A 19,583-nucleotide genomic window follows, 5' to 3' on the forward strand; every position below is an offset into this window, starting at 1 on the left:
ATAAAAATCCTTGATCCTTTCAATACCGTATTGAAAGGATCAATCACACTGACAGTCTCACAGCACTGAATGTTAGCTCTTTGTTTTGTTTTCAAAAATGTTCCTCCCTAACTGACTGACAACACTAACTGTAAGTCCAATAAATGTTTCTATAAATACTTCGTCACCAAACGCTTCGGAATGAGAGGTTATAAATGTATAGAAACTAGCTTTTCTGACTTTATGCGCAGTACATAATTTTACAGTTGTTATGAATGTTAAAGAAATTGAAATATACACATATGAGAAGCCAAAAATCATTTTTATTCTAAATCTAAACTGTTTGGTACTACAAAAATTCAAAATCTTAATTTCGATAATTTTATAACAGATATTTATAAACAGTTGAAATTTTAGAGTTTTTTGTTTACAAGGAATACATGAAACACTGAAGCAAGGGCGTCAGCTGAAGATTTGAGGGTCATGGTTTCGATTCCCTGTCACACCAAACATGTTCGTTCTTTCAGCCATGGAGGCGTTATAATATGACTGTCAATTCCATTATTTGTTGGTAAAAGAGTAGCCCGAGAGTTGGCGGTGGGTGGTGATGACTAGCTGCCTGCCCTCTAGTCTTACACTGCTAAATTAGGGACGGCAAGCGCAGATAGCCGTCGTGTAACTTTGCGCAAAATTTAGAAACAAACAAACAGTCATCTGTAAGCTCTATGCAATGTATATGTTCATAGTAAGATTAAATTATGTGAAAATAAAATATTGCTTCCAGGAAGAGATTTAAAATATTGTTTTCCAAATACATAAGAGCAAATATCCATTTATTGTAAATCGTTATTTTATTATATTTCGAAAATTATTGTTATTGTAAGAAGTTCAAAGAAATAAATGTTTAACTCGCTAGAGAAAACACAAAATTTCAGTGATGTGCACGCTTCGGAAGGTCGTGTCTGTTTATTGAAATGTTCATATTCGTAACCAGTTAAATAACGTTTGACCACCACTTTTATAGGACAGTGATTAAAAGATGTAACACCCAATCATACTTCTTCTCACATGGTTTCTATGTTTATACTTTAGCCATCATTATCCTGGAAAGATTTGAACTTGTTTTTGACATATGTGTAGAATAATCATTCTCATGATGCGTAGCAAATAAAATCAACACTTTAAACTACTTAAATTGCATATCAATTCCAGGAAAACCAGAAGCTTTTTTAGCCTGTATGTAAAGAAGAAAAATTCGGATTTTGTATGTTCTTATTAATTCAATTTCTATGCACGTTCATGAGAGTCTGCTGCCAAAAGAATGATTTTCAGAAAGACACCTAGCAAACCTGGATGTGACCCAGGTCATTGTCTCGTATTCAAATATTTCACAATTACATTTAACGTCGGAATTTTTAATTTTTCCTACACTTGTGTCATTTAACGTGATGTTACTAAATTAATGCAATCATAATGTACTTGCTTTTATTCTGTAATTATTTTGTTCTTGTTTAATCGCTGTAAATAACAATAATAAAAAACAGGCTTTAACAGATTTCGTTGTTCAAAAGAAAAATACATACATATTAAGTAGTTACCCTAGTTTTCTACCTACATTCTTACTTAGGCCTAAGGCTACTTGTTTCAATAACGTTACAATGAACATCTTTGTCCCCCTGTTTTCTGCCTACAGTGTTACTTAAGCCTAAGGTTACTTTTTCGATAACATTACAATAACATCTTTCTCCTCATTTTGTACCTAAGGTCTTGCTTACACCTACCATTGTTTTTTGTTTTTTTTTATAAACATACAACGAGCATCATTGCAATTAAACCACTTATCATGAAACTTTTAGCGAGAGAACATAATGTTCACCTCAGTAGTCAACAGAATACTTGATGAAATACGAATTTCTCTAAGTGATATTTAGATAATAAGTGTCGATTGGTTTGGACAAAAACAAACTACTTTTTAATGTTAGTTTTTTCCATTATCATGAATGTACTATTAGACTTCTGCTAAAAAAACCTTTTTAGCTTTTTAATATATATATAAATCGAGCTTAAACATTTATTTTAAACGTGTACTGCTTGAATCGGTTATGAAATTTTTAGTATTATCTCAAGTAATAAAAATATATCGTTATGTCTGTTTGGAATTTCATAAAAGCTACTTACGAGCTATCTACGTAAACCGTTCGTAATCTAGCAAAGATAGATTATAGGAAAGCAGCTAGTCAACACCGCTTACTCTTGGGCTATTCTTTTATTAGTGGATAGTTGATAGGCCATTGGATTTTAATACTCTCACGGAACCCCTAGAAGTACAGCGATATGTTTGTGGACTTTAACGCTATAAGTCGGGTTTCATACCCATTCTGGGCATATCACAGATAGTTCACGGTGTAGCTTTGTACTTAACTACAAAGAAACAACTATCACGGCTGAAAGAGCGAGCCTGTTCGGCGATGGGGATTCAACTCCGCAGATTACGAGTCGAGTGCCCTAACCACCAGGCTCGGAAAATATGACAGCCAAGCAAACAAAAAACTGTTTCCTGTTTCGAAAGGTAACGGGAAGTTTTGAATTCTTCGAGAAAATCTAAACTACCACAGGATAACTGTTAAAAATATATATACTTAAAGAAACGTTAATGAGCATTCCTTAACTTATAAATAAAACAGAAAAAAATTATATTAATAATAGTGGCAATTTTGTTGGACTTGCGATTTTAAAGACGTCATTTGCAAATACTTCTTAAAGGTTTTAGGTACACCTAGTATTTTATGTTGCTCATTTTAAGTAAAAAATGAATTTATAAAATAAGGGTTATTTAATAGAAATGTACTTCCTTATTTTAAATGACACTTGACCAATTATTTGGTATCATATGTTTGTGGTAAAAGGTGAACTGATGCACGAAAGATAACACCAAGTTAAGAAGTCTGACAGCTGTATGTATACATTAGCAAAACGTGATCAGGTTACTGCAATAAGTTAAGTGTATGCAGTATGGGAATAACTATGGAAACAGTGAATGAATTCAGTTCAAAAATTCAAATATTCCTCGATTTGCCCTTTCTACTGTATGGAAATGATATGAATAATAGTATAGTGACGAATTAATAGGTTACACTGTGATTGGCTGTCGTCCAACCAGTCAAAGAGTCAGCGTATTAATTACAGACGTATAAGTAGCCATACTATACCCAGCAGTAGTATGGTGATTGCATTTATTGCTCCTAGGACAGAAACGGCAAAATAAAATAAGGCAAAATTTTAGTTGGTCAAGTATGCTCCTAGGGACAGACTGAGGAGAAATTTTATATATATTTCAGTAGAGGCTGGGTGGAAAATATTAAGAGGGTATATGAAACCGGTTCTTTTAATAATATAATCCATCGACGTAAAAAGCCCAAATTCTTCAAAAGTGATATTAAGTAGCTCAGGGTAAGCTCATTACGTGATGCCCGCCATCTAGTGGAGACTATCAGTGATATAATTCCTACCACTTGAGGGAATGCTGCCTCCATTAAAGCAATGAATGTGTCGTCAGTTCACAAAATACTGCTTAGTTAAAAAACTAGGTCGGGAGTTTATAACGAGAGTTAGACTTCCAAAGATAAGATAGACAAAACTTGGGGAAGATGTGTTTTGCAGATCACTCTAGATTTAAATTGTTTGACAACAATCAGCGACAGTTTCTCCAGTGGCAGCAGGAAATGTGTCTTTTCTTATAGCAAAGCCACATCGGGATATCTGTTGAGTCCACCGAGGGAAATCGAACCCCTGACAGCAGAAAGTGCCACGATCAACGTACAATATCTATAGTGAAGGAAGTTGAGGGAAAAACGCATGTATTAAATGCATCCTAGCCAATGGCACTGGAGTTGTATATAAAATATATTACACTTTGACTAACGACGGAACAATCAAGAACTGTTGGACATGCATGAACTATATTGAAAAGATACCTGGAGGTAAAAGAGACCAGTGTAACATTCACAACCACTAAATGGTCTACCAAAAGTAATTACGTGCATATTATTATATGTAAACTCAGAGATCAAACGACAACCAAATAAATGTATTATGAGAAATAATTCACGACATTTGAAACAACACAATCATACATTAATACTTATGATAGCATAATATATATATACTAATTTATTTCAAGCAAAATATAATACTTTCCGTAAAATAAAGTCCGTAAATTCTTTGCTGTCCTACCAGGTGATATCATAATAGATGAACAATAAATATATGGTAATCTGTGTTTTCATCTTTACGTCTTATGAAATAACAAGTCAACTGACTGAAACAAATGCAATATTTTCGTCTTCCATAAAACAATATTCCAATACAATCGAGTAAAGTGTTCTAGACACAGAAACAAACAAATTGAATTTTTGAATATTAACAAACATAAATTTATTTATTTTGAACATTTTAAACTAAAACGAAAATGGCAGTTTTAATGATGTACGACTTGGTGCAAAAATATTTAGCACCAATATGGTGTAAAAACAACTCGCATAAATATCATAACACAGTCCTGCGATGGTTTTATGGTCTTGAAATTTTTAGATGTTTTACAGTAATTCCTATACGTTGAATCTGAAATTGATATCAATTTTCCTCCAATCACGTCATACGTACTTTTACATAAGTGAATCATTTTCATTGAAATCTGGTCACATTTTGTTATGCTTAAAATGTTGACAACCAATGGTTGTAGATTTCTCTTGACCAGTTGCGACGTCAGAGTCTTAGCTGTCGTTCTAGAACCCAAACATAATAGTAAAATAATGTCCATTGTGGTAAACAAAATAATAATTTGATCTAAGAAACATTTTTTCTTTCTCGGTTTGTAAAAAATCCGTGATTGAAAAAAAAAATTATTTTTGAAATCCGTGCAGCTGAATTCCGGAAAATCCATTATTAAAACCAAAACCATTTTTATGAAGTTTAAATTCGCAGGCCTATGCGATTAAAAGAAAGTTAACATGCACGTAATATAACACATATTACACATTTTAAAACTATATTTATGTGTTATCAAGCTAAAAATGTTCAAACCATTGTTAGCACATGGCAAGTGTAAAACACACACACACACATATACTATATCAAAATTATTTACAAAACCCAAAAATCTCATGTCATGGGCGCAGATAGTCTAATTGCTTTGCGCCATAAAACACCAAACTAACCAACCTCATGTCATGGTCTTATCTGTTGTGGGCGTGGCATATACACAGTATATGATATTTAAACAACTGGTACTTTATTCTATTAATTTTGTATTATTAATTTGCTGTTCTTGTCCAGTTTCTGTATGTGTTTCACGTCTCTCCTCCGTTGGTAGTTGTAGATGTATTGAAGAACGTACATTTTGATCTTGTATGTTTAAATCTGGTCCATTTAAGTTATTTCTTATACGAATTTCATGCATTTCTTCAGGCGCCCTTAAAGAGTGATTGTCGAGTCGTTTACGTAGAAAACAGAGTATCAGTAACCCAATCCAGGTAAACCGAGAGAAAAATGATTTGTTGGCTTCTTCTTTTGTTAATAGCTGGATTGGAAGTCTTTCTAAAAAATAAATGCATAAAAAAGAACATGTTACGATAAAGTTCAAATAAAAAGGTCCTACCAAAATAATCCAGATAAACGTAAGTAGTACATATACGTATCAAATGTATACATAGTTACACATTCTGCTAAACCTAAACTATTTTTAACTCAGTATGAAACAGAATAATCCTCTGTTGAAGAAACGAAATACAAAACTGATTATTTATAACACCACAAAACGATATTAGAGAAAAACAACACAAAAAGTATTTCAATAATAATTCTAAATTAACCAAGCTCTCACGAACTGATTTGGTCCGGCATCGCCAGGTGGTTGAGGCACTCAACTTGTAATGGGTCGCGGGTTCGAATCCCCGTCACACCAAACATGCTTGTCCTTTCAGCCGTGGGGGCGTTATAATTTACAGTCAATCTCACTATTCGTTGGTAAAAGAGTAGCCCAAGAGTTGGCGGTGGGTGGTGATAACTATCTGCCTTCCCTCTAGTCTTACACTGCTAAAGTAGGGAAGGCTAGCGCAGATAGCCCTCGCGCAGCTTTGCGCGAAACTCAAAATAAAACAAACCAAACGAAATGATTAAATCGAAGGAAATATTTTTATTTTAAAACCACGTCAATCTATATTGTATTTCATTTTAAATCAGACATTTGATAAGATATTACAGTGAAAATTTGTAACAATTTTGAAATTAGAGAACTTATAGGGGGGACAATGATACGTATGAAGAAATTAGATCTAAAATAACTTCGAAAATTAAATTTATGGATGGTATTAGCTTGGAAAGCAACGGAAATTTACGAGGTAGTCCCCTCACCAGCTAGTGGCGCCTTTATTTTTAATTATTGAAAAAGAACAAACACTTAAGTAAGTAATACAATATATTATATTTATTAACAATATCAGACAATCATGACCTTGATAATACATTCGACCACACATTATTTCTTTGTATCCTTGTCGAAACGAAGGAGTTTTGAGCCCGTAGATGATCGGATTACACGCAGAATTCATATAACCGCACCAGTAGGCCTAAAAAAAAAAAAAGTGTAGATCAAACATACAACATCGTTCTATTGAAAACAAAAAGTTAGCAAAATCGATTTAAAAATATAACTAAAAACATGGAAATCGAACCATTATGAACATATCAACGCAAAGATAATGTCGTTACAGCTGTGAGAGAAGAACCACATCGGGATTTGATGGTACCGATGAATGATAAAGTCTTGTTTGTTATGCTAACTGTAAACATTGAATTCACAACTGAAACAGCGACTTTTCTTAATAGTTAAACACGTCTCTATTACTTACATGAGAAGCACTTCTCTACCGGCTCAAAATTGGGGGAGTACATATCCCCAGTCCTCACAGCCTATGATTATTTATTATAATGACATCGTATAGTAAAGGCCTAGAATATATATCTTTTAATAAATAAAGCTTTTTATCCTTATAACTCAAATGTCTGCAGCCCCCCTACCCTGCGGACTTACAACGCTGGAAACTGGGTTTCGATATCTGTGGTGGAAGAGTATAGACAGTTGATTGTTAAGCTTTGTGCTTAACTACAAACAAACAATATACTTGTAAATACATAAACACAATTGTTTTTGAAGTTACCTTTCTTCCCTTTATTAAATAATCTGGAAATGCACGTAGATTTTTTTTCTGTAGCTATGCACAATGCTACACAAAGTACTATCTCTGCTGTGGTCACCACAGGTATCGAAATCCGGTTTCTATCGGTGTAAGTCTAGTGACATACCTTTGTACCAGTGGGGGATAAATGCTCGTAGAATCATGGTTTGACAGATAGTTATTTGAAGACTTCCTGTACTTGGGGCATTTAAAATTTTACAAATCACATAATTTTTCTGTATTTCCTATTTTTTTTTATAACTTTTATGTTAGACGCGGTAAAGGGGGCTGTAGTTATGCAAAAATGTGACATAGCCTCCACTGTAATCTCCACACACAACGTAAAGTGTTTAATTTAAAGCTCGTTCACTTTCTCAGTGCTATAGTACGTGGATTCCTCAGATTAGAACACAGCCCCTGTTTAAACGGATAAAAAGTCTGTTATCCTTAGCCGTGTTTTAGTTTTTTTGTTTGTGTATATTCCGTTATGCATGTTCCTGATTGTACTTACATTTCATCTAGGTTTTATTTTATTTGTCAATGATAATACAACACAGCTTCTTTGCCCTAGAATGACCACGACAAAACAACTTACATAACACTAGTGATATTAGATTGTGGCACAAACATCCGAACACTGCTGTGAGTTGTTTCTTAAAAGTTCACTGTTGATGTCAACTGTAAAATACACCTTCAGTTATCATAAGCACTTTAATCCACAATAAGGTGCGTATTGTCTCCCTGTGGTAAAGTTCTAAATTTCGGAACTGGGCTCGATACCACAAAGTATTCCCCGCATTTTAAGCTCTGAGTAAGTTATAAAAATAACAGTCAGTTCCTTACTGTGGATGGTGAGCGTTAAGGTGCTGCTGACTGGCTACCTTCCCTCTGGTTAGTAGTTCAAAATTAGGGGGCGACAGCCTCAGTAGATATGCCACATATACATAGAAAATACACATACAAAACTTGTTAGGCCTGGCATGGTTTTCTGGTTAGGGCACTCGACTTGTAATCTCAGAGGCATTGGTTCGAATCCCGTCACACCAAACATGCTAGCCCTTTCATCCATGAGGGCGCTATAAATTACGGTCAGTCTCCCTATTCGTTGGAAAAAAAGAGTATCCCAAGAGTTGGCGGTGGGTAGTAATGACTATTTGCCTTCCCTCTAGTCTTGCTCTGCTAAATTAGGGACAGCTAGCGCACATAGCCCTCGTGTAGCTTTTCCCGAAATTCACAACAAAAAACCAAACTAAAAACTGTTGTACAAAAGGAGTAACTTGATGGATATTTGTAACGTATTTCCAGATAATATAAAATGTTTGATATAATAAAATATTTTATGGTTTCACATTACGACTAACTGGACGGTTGTATGAGTTGACGAGAAAAAAATTTGAGAATTGTACTTACTATAGGATTGATCACTAGAGGAATTTTGCTTTGGTCTTGTATAAAAGCTATAGTTGTAGAGTAGAGAACATAGGGTGTCCAACAGACCAGAAAGCAAGAAAGGACCAAGATAAGAGTCACTGATACCCGCTTCTGCTGAAATACTGTGTCCTCAACAGTAATGTTGGATGTTTCTCGCATTCTTTGTATGTGGCTGTGAATCTCTCTGAAAATCCGAGAATAACAGAAGAACATTACTACTAAAGGGATTATGTAATTGGAGAAAGTGATTAAAATAGAATGTGAGCATTCCTTCCAGCTTTTGGGAAGACCTGGACCACATTGTGAAGAACCTTTCTTGTAGGTGATCTTGTTCCACCCCAGTAGAGGAAACGTGGCACATACAGCGGCCCAAACCCACGTTGTAGCTATCATTAAGAGAATCTTCTGGTGTGTCATCATCTGGCTAAAAGGTCGAGTGATGGAAATATACTTATGGATACTAATATACATCAGAGTGTGGATGGAACAGATGAGAAGTAAAGCCATAGTGAACCCATTCATCTTACAGAAAAAATCACCCAATACCCAGTCTCCATGAATCATGGTCACTAAAGAGATGGGCATGTCAACAACTGCAGTTAGCAGATCGGCCACTGCCAAGTTCACGAGAAACATATTAGTTCTGGTTCGCATTTCTTTATGTCGAACTACGGTCACAATCACCATAAGATTTCCCACGACAGACAGAACAATGAAAACCACGAGTACAAAAGACATGAGTGCAACAACGAAGAGTCCGTGATAATAATACGAGGCCGTCGTGGACATAATTCAGATCTCATTCAATGGTTCTTGGAGGACTGTTCACTTAATCATATAGAGAAGGATGAATTACTATCATCAAAAGGTGTTAGAACATGTCACTGTACATAATCTGCTGGAATTCAGTGCAACCTGTAAAAAAAAAATTAATAAACAAAAATTAATATAAGAAATTGTTTAATTTAGTGTTAAAACAGAACAACATACGTTAGAAACCATAATTTGCAAACAGATATTAAGTACAAGGAATACACTCGTATAAAAAAATCTGAATTACCAAGATAAATACAAATTAATGATACGAATTTATGAATATCTTTTATTGGAAAAGACTACTAAATACCCCTCCAAAAAGGATCAGTTTTTAATTGCATTTCAGAACGGATGGTATGGGTATTAACACTTTTATTATTAAAAGTGTTAATACCCATACTAGCCGTTCTGAGATACATTTTTATTTCAGGTGGGTTTCTCGTCATCAAGAGTTTTTGATTGCATCACGCTACCTATAAAAAATAAAAAAATAAAAATATAGTCCCCCTGCAACTCAACATCTGCTGAAATTTTTATGTGCCGTGGTGATTTGAATATTCAAAATTATTTTAATATAAATATAACAACTTTGTATTCTTATTAATGGGTTTTAAGTTAGATTTTTCCTTTTCTTAATTGGCAAATTAATTGTAGTTTATTCAAAAACTTGTAACTTGTTGAGAAAAAATCAATTGTTTAACCATATATTTACTTCCATGCAACAACCTATTGACCCAGCATTCATTTTTAGCTTTTTAAAAACAGGATTTCTATCCTTTTCAAAATAAAAACATATTCCACTTGGCGTAAGGTAAAAATAGTTGACTGTAAACATTTCAGGCGAACGACCTTCATATGAACACAAACAAAATTAAAAGGATGAAAGGGCATTTTTTGGTCAGAAACAAAGATGATAGAATCTTTTATAATTTTTGGCCCCCGCTAGTACAGCGGTATGTCTTCGGATTTACAACGCAAAATCACGAGTTCGATTCCCCTCGGTGGGCTAAGCAGATAGCCCCATGTGGCTTTGCTATAAGAAAACACAACACACTCTATAACTTTTATAACAGAAGGCCATTTCTTGGTTCGGAGTTTGTTTGAATTGTGCGCAATGCTATTCTAGGGCTATTTACACTAACCGTCTCTAGTTTTGAAGTAATAGGCCAGAGGAAAGTAGTTAATGAACACCAGCAACTCTCGAGCCCCTGATTTTATCAATGAAAAGTGGAATTAACCGATAAATTATAAGGACCCAACGGATGAAAGAGCGAGCAAATTCAGTGACGGGTTTCGAACTCGTAACCTGCGGGACACGAATTAGATAATTTCCTGAATCCTCCCTCTCTTCTCCCCAAGGGCTTGGCACAAGAAAGAGAGAGAGATAGCCTTCAGGAAATTACCTAACTTGTAGAATAGAAAGCCATTTATTTCCGAGAGAAGGCCTAACGTGTAACCATATAATGTAAAAACAAAAACCAAAAACCGTGAGGTGACTACTGTGCTAGATGTTATGTCACGTGCACTTCTTCTAATCTAATAAAATAAAATACTGATATCTCTCAGTTAGCGCGCTATCTGTTAGCGCGTTTTAACTTTAAAGCGATTTCTCAATTAGCGGGACCAGTTACGATAACAGTTTTAATTTATAACGTAAAACGTGTTTAAAAGTTTCTTTTGTTCGGAATGTTTTTGGCCAGAAATGCATCCTGCTCTCCCATTCACACAATACATATGTTCTTATAAGATATTTGTTTTAGTTTAGCTCGTTTGCGTTTAACAAAACGCTTTCTTAGGAGCGCATACAAACACGTAGGATACTGTTATACTATATTTCATGTCGTTATTTTTGTAATTTTTCATGGGGGTCAAATTCGAAACTACCTAAAAGAAAGGTTCAGAACACGTTGATACCACATGAAAAATATATTTTTGTATTATGTCTAACATAATACGTGATAGTCACCTCACTGTTCTTCGAACAAAGAAACACCTCCTAAACGTTACAGTGGAATGTATACGGACTTATAACGCGAAAAACTGGTTTTTGATGCCCGGGAGGGGGAGGAGATACCACATTGAGTTTCTTTGCGCTTAACTTCAAAACAAAACAAAGTAAACAAAAGCTCGAACAAAGGAAATAGTATTGTCCATGAATGCAAAAAAAAGAACCTTTTCAAATAACGTTTGGATAATGAAAATGCATCACGTGACCTCAATTATTGTTCATTTTTAATTCTTTCTGTTCCTACTTCCTATTTTTATTTATATGTTCTTCATTAATTACTCACTTTCACTTTATAAATTCTTTTCACTCCCCCATGTGGTACCTGTAAGTTTACAAACTTACAACACTTGACTCGTAATTTGAGGGTCGCGGGTTCGAATCCTCTTCACACCAAACATGCTCGCCCTTTCAGCCGTGGTGGTGTTATAATGTTAGGTCAATCCCACTATCTATTGGTAAAAGAGTAGCCTAAGAGCTGTCGGTGGGTGGTGACGACCATTCTTATGATCTTTCACTGATAAATTATGGATGACCAGCACAAATATTCCTCGTGTAGCTTTGCGCAAAATTCTAAATAAACTAAATATTGTGCGACAGAAACATCAAAAATGGAATGCTTGTTTTTGTTTTTTTTTCAGTATTCCAGGTGTAAGATCTGGTAAAATAGTAGTTTATGTGAAAACGATGATAGAAACACACCAAAAATGTTTTTTCTTCATCAGCTTCATATGATAACACACGCTTGTATTTTAGTATATGTATGTCATCAACTATTAATATGTCAAACTTCCGTTTCCGTCACTCATCAAGCGTAATATCCGCTCCTACAATGTTTGGAAAACGCACCCTGTACCACATAGAAACCGAGTTGTCTTTCGAACAAGTTGCTGACGTCATATGCAATTTCTGAGTGCACGTAATGTACACATTTTGACAGTTTGATGCTCTGAAAATCTGTTATCTTGGCTTATGTATCTCATCTGTCATCTTTAACATCAAGCTTATCCTATATCATTAAGACGTATGTATTTTATATACACACGCAGAAGCGCCGCCTTGTGATTCGTGCAAGTAATTACTAATCGTAGTATTCATAACTCATTAAAAGAAAGATTTTTTAAGTGAACATTTTCTCATAAAGGATTCTTCTAGAAAGTACTTCACGGGAAAAGTGTTCGGATTGTTCAGATACAAACTGTAATGTTTTATACCTTAGAAAAGTACCCTTGACTGAAAAAAATAACAGTTTTTCTAAGAATTCCAGTTTCTCAATACTACATTTAAAAATACATAAATAAAAATATAATCAAACTACACGTACATTTCCCTTCTCTCTCTTCTTATATAGTACGTATATATATAGTACTAATAATACGTATAATAATATAATAATAATAATATAATACGTATATATATATATATATATATAGTACTAATAAATATGCAATTAAAACATGAAAAACTAACATAAGCTTGTGTAAACAGAGGAAAAATGTCAGCACCCACAAAAAACAATGGTGTAAAATTATTAGACGGCCTGGTTCAGGTGCCATAATATCTAAGCCTAACATCCCCGTCGCGCCAAACATGTTCGCCATTTCAGCCGTGGGGACATTATAATGTGACGGTCAATCCCACTATTCGTTGGTAAAAGAGTAGCCCAAGAGTTGGCGGTGGGTGGTGATGACTAGCTGCCTTCCCTCTAGTCTTACACTACTAAATTAGTCACGGCTAGCACAGATAGCCCTCGAGTAGCTTTGCGCGAAATTCAAAACAAACAATCATTTTGCTACCCGCTAGTACAACGGTAAGTCTACAGATTTACAAACGTAAAATTAAGGGTTCGATTCTCCTCGGTGGGCACAGCAGATAGCCCATTGTGGCTTTACTATAAAAAAACAAACGCTAGCCGTCCTTAATCGTAAAGTGATAGGTTATAGGAAAGGCAGTTTGTCAACACCGCCTGTTCTTGGGCTATTCTTAACCAACAAAGAGTAAGACTGACCATCATATTGTAATCTACCGTGACTGAAAGGTCGACTGTATTCCATGGAGAAATTCGAATCCACGACCCACTGCTTGCGAATCAAGTACTCAAACTACCGATAGGTTCTTATCCCATATTGAAAAAGTTATATGACAATCAAATATGGATAAGCTCAGAGCATCATTTTATGTTTTGGCTTCTTTGTCGCGCAGTAAGAAGGTAATTATATGAAAATAAATGGTTCATTTCCTTAAAATAAGGTATTCATAAAGTACAGGAGTATTATAATTCTTCCAGAAATATTACAATGTAAGTACATCAAAACAACTCGAGAAATAAATACCATTCTAAATTGACATTTTGTATTCAAGCTTTGTCAGTTGTAAAATGGTATATGCAAGGGGTTGGGGTGGTCAAGTGGTTACCGTGGCGACGTTTCTTAAATGGTTTGTGTCCCGTTGCTGCAAATCCACTCTCCACACTTTGTAGCCTGGAGTGGGATATAAGAGATATTTGTTTGTTTGTAGTTAAGCATAAAGCTACACAATGGGATATCTTTGCTCTGCCCATCACGGGTATTGAAATAGGATTTTAGAGTCGTAAATACGCAGACATACCGCTATACTGCTCGTGAGCTATATATGAGACGGGAAACACCATTGTTCAGTTATAAGTTGGATGCTCCCAGAATTAACAATGAACCCTCACGCTAAGCTACCATTTCCCTGGCCCGGCATGGCCAGGTGGGTTAAGGCGTACGATTCGTAATCTAAGGGTCGCGGATTCGCATCCCCGTCGCCCCAAACATGCTCGCCCTTTCAGCCGTGGGGGCGTTATAATGTTCAGTTAATCCCACTATTCGTTGGTAAAAGAGTAGCCCAAGAGTTGGCGGTGGGTGGTGATGACTAGCTGCCTTCCCTCAAGTCTAACACTGCTAAATTAGGGATGGCTAGCGAAATTCAAAAAAACAAACAATTTCCCCAGTCTATCAATTCAAAACTGGGGACAGTTAAGGTGCGAACATATTAAGAAACCATCGAACTCTTCCTGGTAAGCGATACACTGACAACATATCTCTGAAAGATTAACGTAATGTTTTAGGCTATAACACTAAAAATATATCATAAACGTTAAAAAAGAAGAAAACAACAACAAGGCAAAACATTGGAACGGAATTCTGTTTTAGAATTACTATACGAATAACTACATGGACCAGTGATAATTACACCTGCTAAAATTACACCATTAACAATTCAAAGTAAGCAGAATTCGTCACGTTTCAAAATAATAAAAACAAACGGACTTTTCAATTTGTGCCACTTTCACAAAATATAGGTGTCTCTCACTTCGTATTATTATTATTGGCGCCATTTTTTCCTCGTTTTGTTTTATTATTGGTGCCAATGTGCCATTTTTTTAATTCCAGAACAGAAAATAAGCCCCCAGTGGCACAGCGGTATTTCTGCGGGCTTATACAGCTAAAAATCGGGTTTCGATACTCATGGTGGGCAAAGCAGAAATAGCCCATTTTGTAGCTTTGTGCTCAATTTTAAACAAACAAACAAACAAATATATGAAATGAAGTAAAAAATAATGCAACGAAATACACACATTGGAATAACTTTTCTCTGTTCTCGGAGTCATTATTATCTTGCTATGTTTTCCCACATTGCATCATTACTGGTGCTATTATAACGGAAGCTATTGTCTTTTCTTTTTCTTGTAATTCACTAATTATTTAAAGGTAACCATCTAAGAAGGAAGCGTCAGCAGTTATTGAATCTAGGAGTGGTTGGGTTTATTCAGTCACGTAGCATCGCAGTTCATGGAAACTAAAATTACAGAAAATAGCCGATTTGGTTTATTCTTGAATTTCATGTAAAACTACACGAGGGCTATCTGTGTTAGCCGTCCCAAGTTTAGCAGTAAAAGACTAGAGGGCAGGCAGCTAGTCGTCACAAACCACCCGCCAATTCTTGGACTATTCTTTTATCAACGAATAGTGGGGCTGACCATCACTTTATAACGCCCCCACGACTGAAAGGGCGAGCATGTTTGGTGAGAAAGGGGATTCGAACCCGCGACAATCAGATTGGAAGTCGAGCGTCCTAACCCCCTGATCATGTCAGGCCGATTCTTTGCTGTGTCCATCACGGGGAATCGAGCCCTGGATTTTAGCGTTGTAAGTCCAAAACTAATCATTAACCAAATGGGGGCGTGGTAGTCAGATGAGAAATTTGATTCATTTTCATATGATGTTTTGTTTCGGTACTGTGTCAAAGGCCTATTTGTTTTTCTGTTATGATCACATGTTTTGTTGTTGTTTTCTGCACGCTGGTGTAGAAATGAAGCTGTAATGACAAAACGTTAGCTGAAATATTGGTTAGAGTATATTTAAGTAGTCAAAAACTGGATTATGGTTCTCATGATTCCCTTCTCCAGCATTCTGCATCGATCGTGGTTCCTGATGCTATTACGACCTCAGTGTTTAAAATAGAGAATAATAAGATTTAGTAATCATGTTTTAAAGGACAAGAATGATTCTTGTGGACTCCTTTCGGTTGACCTATTAAAGCATTTTGCTAAACAGGACGTTAGAATATATTTAATTACCTGTTCTGTTCTTAAGAAGATTATTCAAAATCTACGTTTCAGCACGTGCAACGGTATCGATTCCAAACAACTAGACTACTACACAAGGCTCGATTCCTTGTGGTGGAGGGAGTGAAGATAGTCTACTGTGTATCTAAAATAAACATATATGGGTAACACAAGTGTATAAATATGTACATATTTATTTATGGTTTCCAAGTATTGTTTGTTTGTAGTTAAGCACAAAGCTACACAATAAGCTATCTATACTCTGCCAACCACGGGTATCAAATCCGGATTCTAGCATTCTAAGTCTGCAGACATACCGCTGTGTGAATGGGAAATTCAAAATATTGTAAAAATCCAAAAATCCTAACTGAATTTTAAAAGTTCATAGAGCTATAAATTAAAATTAAGCTTAAGATTCCCTATAAAACCCAGTACAATATATGTGAGTATGCTCCATGTTTTACGTGAATCTACAAATAAACTCAATATTTTTATAGTAAATATCGTTTCTTCTGGTTTACAACCTTTTTAGACAGACCTGTGTGGGACTGATAACAATAAATGGTTAGACAGTAACTTGCTTAACAAATTAGGGATAATGTATACTTATTTTTCTGGGGCAAACATTTACTCTTATATCTTATTAACATAATGTCCACGGTATATCAAGGAACGGTCTAATTTGCAGTAACAACAGCTGCCTTAGTTACATTTTGTTTAATATTCACTCTCCTTCCAATTTCGACTTTAATCCCATCTAGAGTTTGAGGTCAGCCGGTAGTTTTGTAGTCCATAAATATTTACACTCTGTTGGCTGGCCCAATTAACAATCATGTAGGATGAACATATTCGGTGACAAACATTCGAACTCGTTGCCCTAATTTTACGAGTCGTGCGCCCTAACCACTAGGCCATGCTGGCCTTCTTGTTTATTTCTAATGATTAAAAATACAAAGCAAAGTTTCCTGGTAATTTTTTTTTTTTCTGCTAAGCAAGAAACTATATACACTGCGCTATGTTCTGCCTTCTAATTGTCGCGGGTATCAAATTCCAAATTTTGGCTTTATAAGCTCTTAAATCTACCTCTAAGTTACTGGTGGGGTTGGATGGGGGCTTCTAGTAGAAACCTACAAGTACACAAACATTCGACCGTCCTCTTGAATGTTTAAAATGTATACATGTGTTAAAAGTATATACATATAATAAATGAAAACCACTGAGCATGCGCCATCTTCTTCACATCCAAAAGGTGATAAAAGAAAGTCAATTCAGCCTCAGTGAATTTAAACTGTTTACGATTATATTTAAGGTTAAATCATTCTATATTTTTGTTTTATCATTAAAAGGACGAATCTCTTACAATATTCGGTTTTTTCGCGAGAAATATTTGAATATGGTAACAACGTTCTGGCACCGTGAACGTAACCAACTTGGCTATGAACCTTAAAAACATCTTGACCTTTGACCTTCCAGCACGACTCCTAAGTCATCAAGACCTATCGTGTTCAGTTTCGCTATACTAGTTCAAACTATTAGCTAGTTATTTAATATTTTTATCACTATAGCAAGACACGTAATGTGTACTATAAAAAATGTACGATTTAAACGCTACACTGAACTTACTTTTATCAAAATAATGGTTCTGTTTGTCTAGTAGTTAAGCCCAAAACTTCACGATGGGCTATCTGTGCTTTGGCTCCCACGAGTATCGTTCAAAGTAATGAATATTTCCTGTTACAATGCCAAAATTACATTGTCCCTTATGGACACCACTCGTGGATAGATCAAATGTTTAGGACAAATCAATGAAACATTCATGTTGTAACGGATGACAAGAACACTGCTGTCAAGAAAAATATGCTTTTCTACTATTCAGTTATTGCTCATTTCTATTCTATCAAACAATAATATGACTTGTTTTAAGTTTAACAGATTTCATACACCGTTTTGGCATTATGCCAAATTTTAGAAATGTACTTTTGGTAAATGCTGTAACATTTTCACTTTAAAGATTTTTAAACGTTCTCTGGTGAGTTAGGGGTAAGTTTACGGTTTTATACAGATTAAATTCTCTTTGTCCTACACAGAACTCCTCAGTTTAGTGGTGTGAATACAAAGACTGAGCGTTGTCCCAACAGGGAACAAATAACTGTTTCATTAACAATAAATAAAACAAACCATAAAATTTAAGGATATAAACCATATGGAAATTGTGCCTTTTTTTTTTTTAAATTTCAGAACTATAGATTTCTCAGTTTTGTTAGTTTTATCATCTTAAAAGTTAAATATGTAAACAATTAGGTTTATACTAATAAAGCAGTTCAAATGTCGCATTTACTTCATAAATTACCTTCTTACAATATATAAACAGTCTTACTTGATCATAAGAACAGTTCCTAGCCTTCTGTTAATTAGCCACACTGAAAGTACTCCTTCTGAAACTTCTATTTGAAGGTAAATATTAAACTTTATTTGGAACGGAAGTTCCCCTTTTGCTCACAAGGGTTTCTAACTGACACTATTTACACAGTTATTGGCTTGATATTCTTATCTGCTTACAGAGTAAACTCGTTCATTCTCGCTAACACTTTGCATAAGACAGACCTTTCATGTACAAATATAGGCTGCTGTGTCATGTGATTCATGACGTACAACGACGTCACGTAATTCAACTGCTTTAACAGAGAAATTATTCTAACTTGTAAGAAAATAAAGGGTACGCCAATGTTTTCAAGATAGTACAAAGACTTTTCAACGAAATCGTTACACGTCAATTAATAATGGCTGCTAACCCTGCTACGTGTTCGCAATAAGCCAGATAAAACAACACTGAAGATAAAGGAGAAAAAACATCAACAGTTGTCTTCTGATCAGTATTGGTAAGACAAACATTAAATAACAAGCTTAGATTGTTATTGATTGTAGGCTTACCTGTTATAATAAAGTGACAATCTTTGTTTTCTAAACTATCAAATTATGTTCACCAGCCAATGTATTCACTACGTTATGTAATTTCCACTTGAGTACTGAAGATGGTCATTGGCTCAAGAAACCAATAATTGAAAGGAAACGGTAATATTCACTTTCCGGGCTATCAGAGGATATCATAAAGTCGAATGTGTTCACTTTATTTTAAGACTATCATTCGACTAATGCAAAGTTAAAATAATTTGTTAATCACTTAGCAACCATTAATTTATGAGATTTTGAGCAAAGTTTCTCTTTAAGAGACATCCACAGGATATTCTTTGAAAATTCTTCGATTATAGAGAAACCAAAGTAGCTAAAAAGAGTAACTGTAACACCTATTACGTCAACAGTTTGTACAACTGGAAATTGTAGACAGAAGTTCGAAAATTCGACTGGAAGGATATTACAACCCTTGCTTACCGAGCTATCAGGTGGTATTTCAATGTATAACGCAGGAATTATACTGCTGCCTGATTCTCACAAGCTAGTATGGTCACATACTTTAAAAAAATTAATCATGATTGATCAGAATTTTAGCTTAAAATTTCTAATTGAA

At 35.1% G+C, this 19,583-nt stretch overlaps 1 protein-coding gene across 3 annotated transcripts; it reads right to left on the minus strand.

Moving 5' to 3' along the window:
• Positions 1 to 283: 283 nt before the first annotated feature.
• Positions 284 to 19,583, minus strand: LOC143252533 (melatonin receptor type 1B-B-like). Of its 3 annotated transcripts, none has more exons than XM_076504822.1 (4): positions 19,448 to 19,583; positions 8,625 to 9,560; positions 6,491 to 6,605; positions 284 to 5,574 (listed from the first exon to the last, which is right to left on the minus strand). In XM_076504822.1, the coding sequence occupies exons 2-4, from the start codon at positions 9,432 to 9,434 to the stop codon at positions 5,270 to 5,272; spliced, it is 1,230 nt and encodes a 409-aa protein (XP_076360937.1). In that variant the 5' UTR covers positions 9,435 to 9,560; positions 19,448 to 19,583; the 3' UTR covers positions 284 to 5,269. The 3 variants fall into 3 exon arrangements, with proteins under 3 accessions (XP_076360937.1, XP_076360936.1, XP_076360938.1); XM_076504821.1 differs by lacking the exon at positions 19,448 to 19,583 and adding an exon at positions 18,435 to 18,713; XM_076504823.1 differs by lacking the exon at positions 19,448 to 19,583 and adding an exon at positions 17,681 to 17,702.

This window comes from Tachypleus tridentatus, chromosome 6 (assembly GCF_004210375.1).
Source record: "Tachypleus tridentatus isolate NWPU-2018 chromosome 6, ASM421037v1, whole genome shotgun sequence".
NCBI classification, from domain to species: Eukaryota; Metazoa; Arthropoda; class Merostomata; order Xiphosura; family Limulidae; genus Tachypleus; species Tachypleus tridentatus.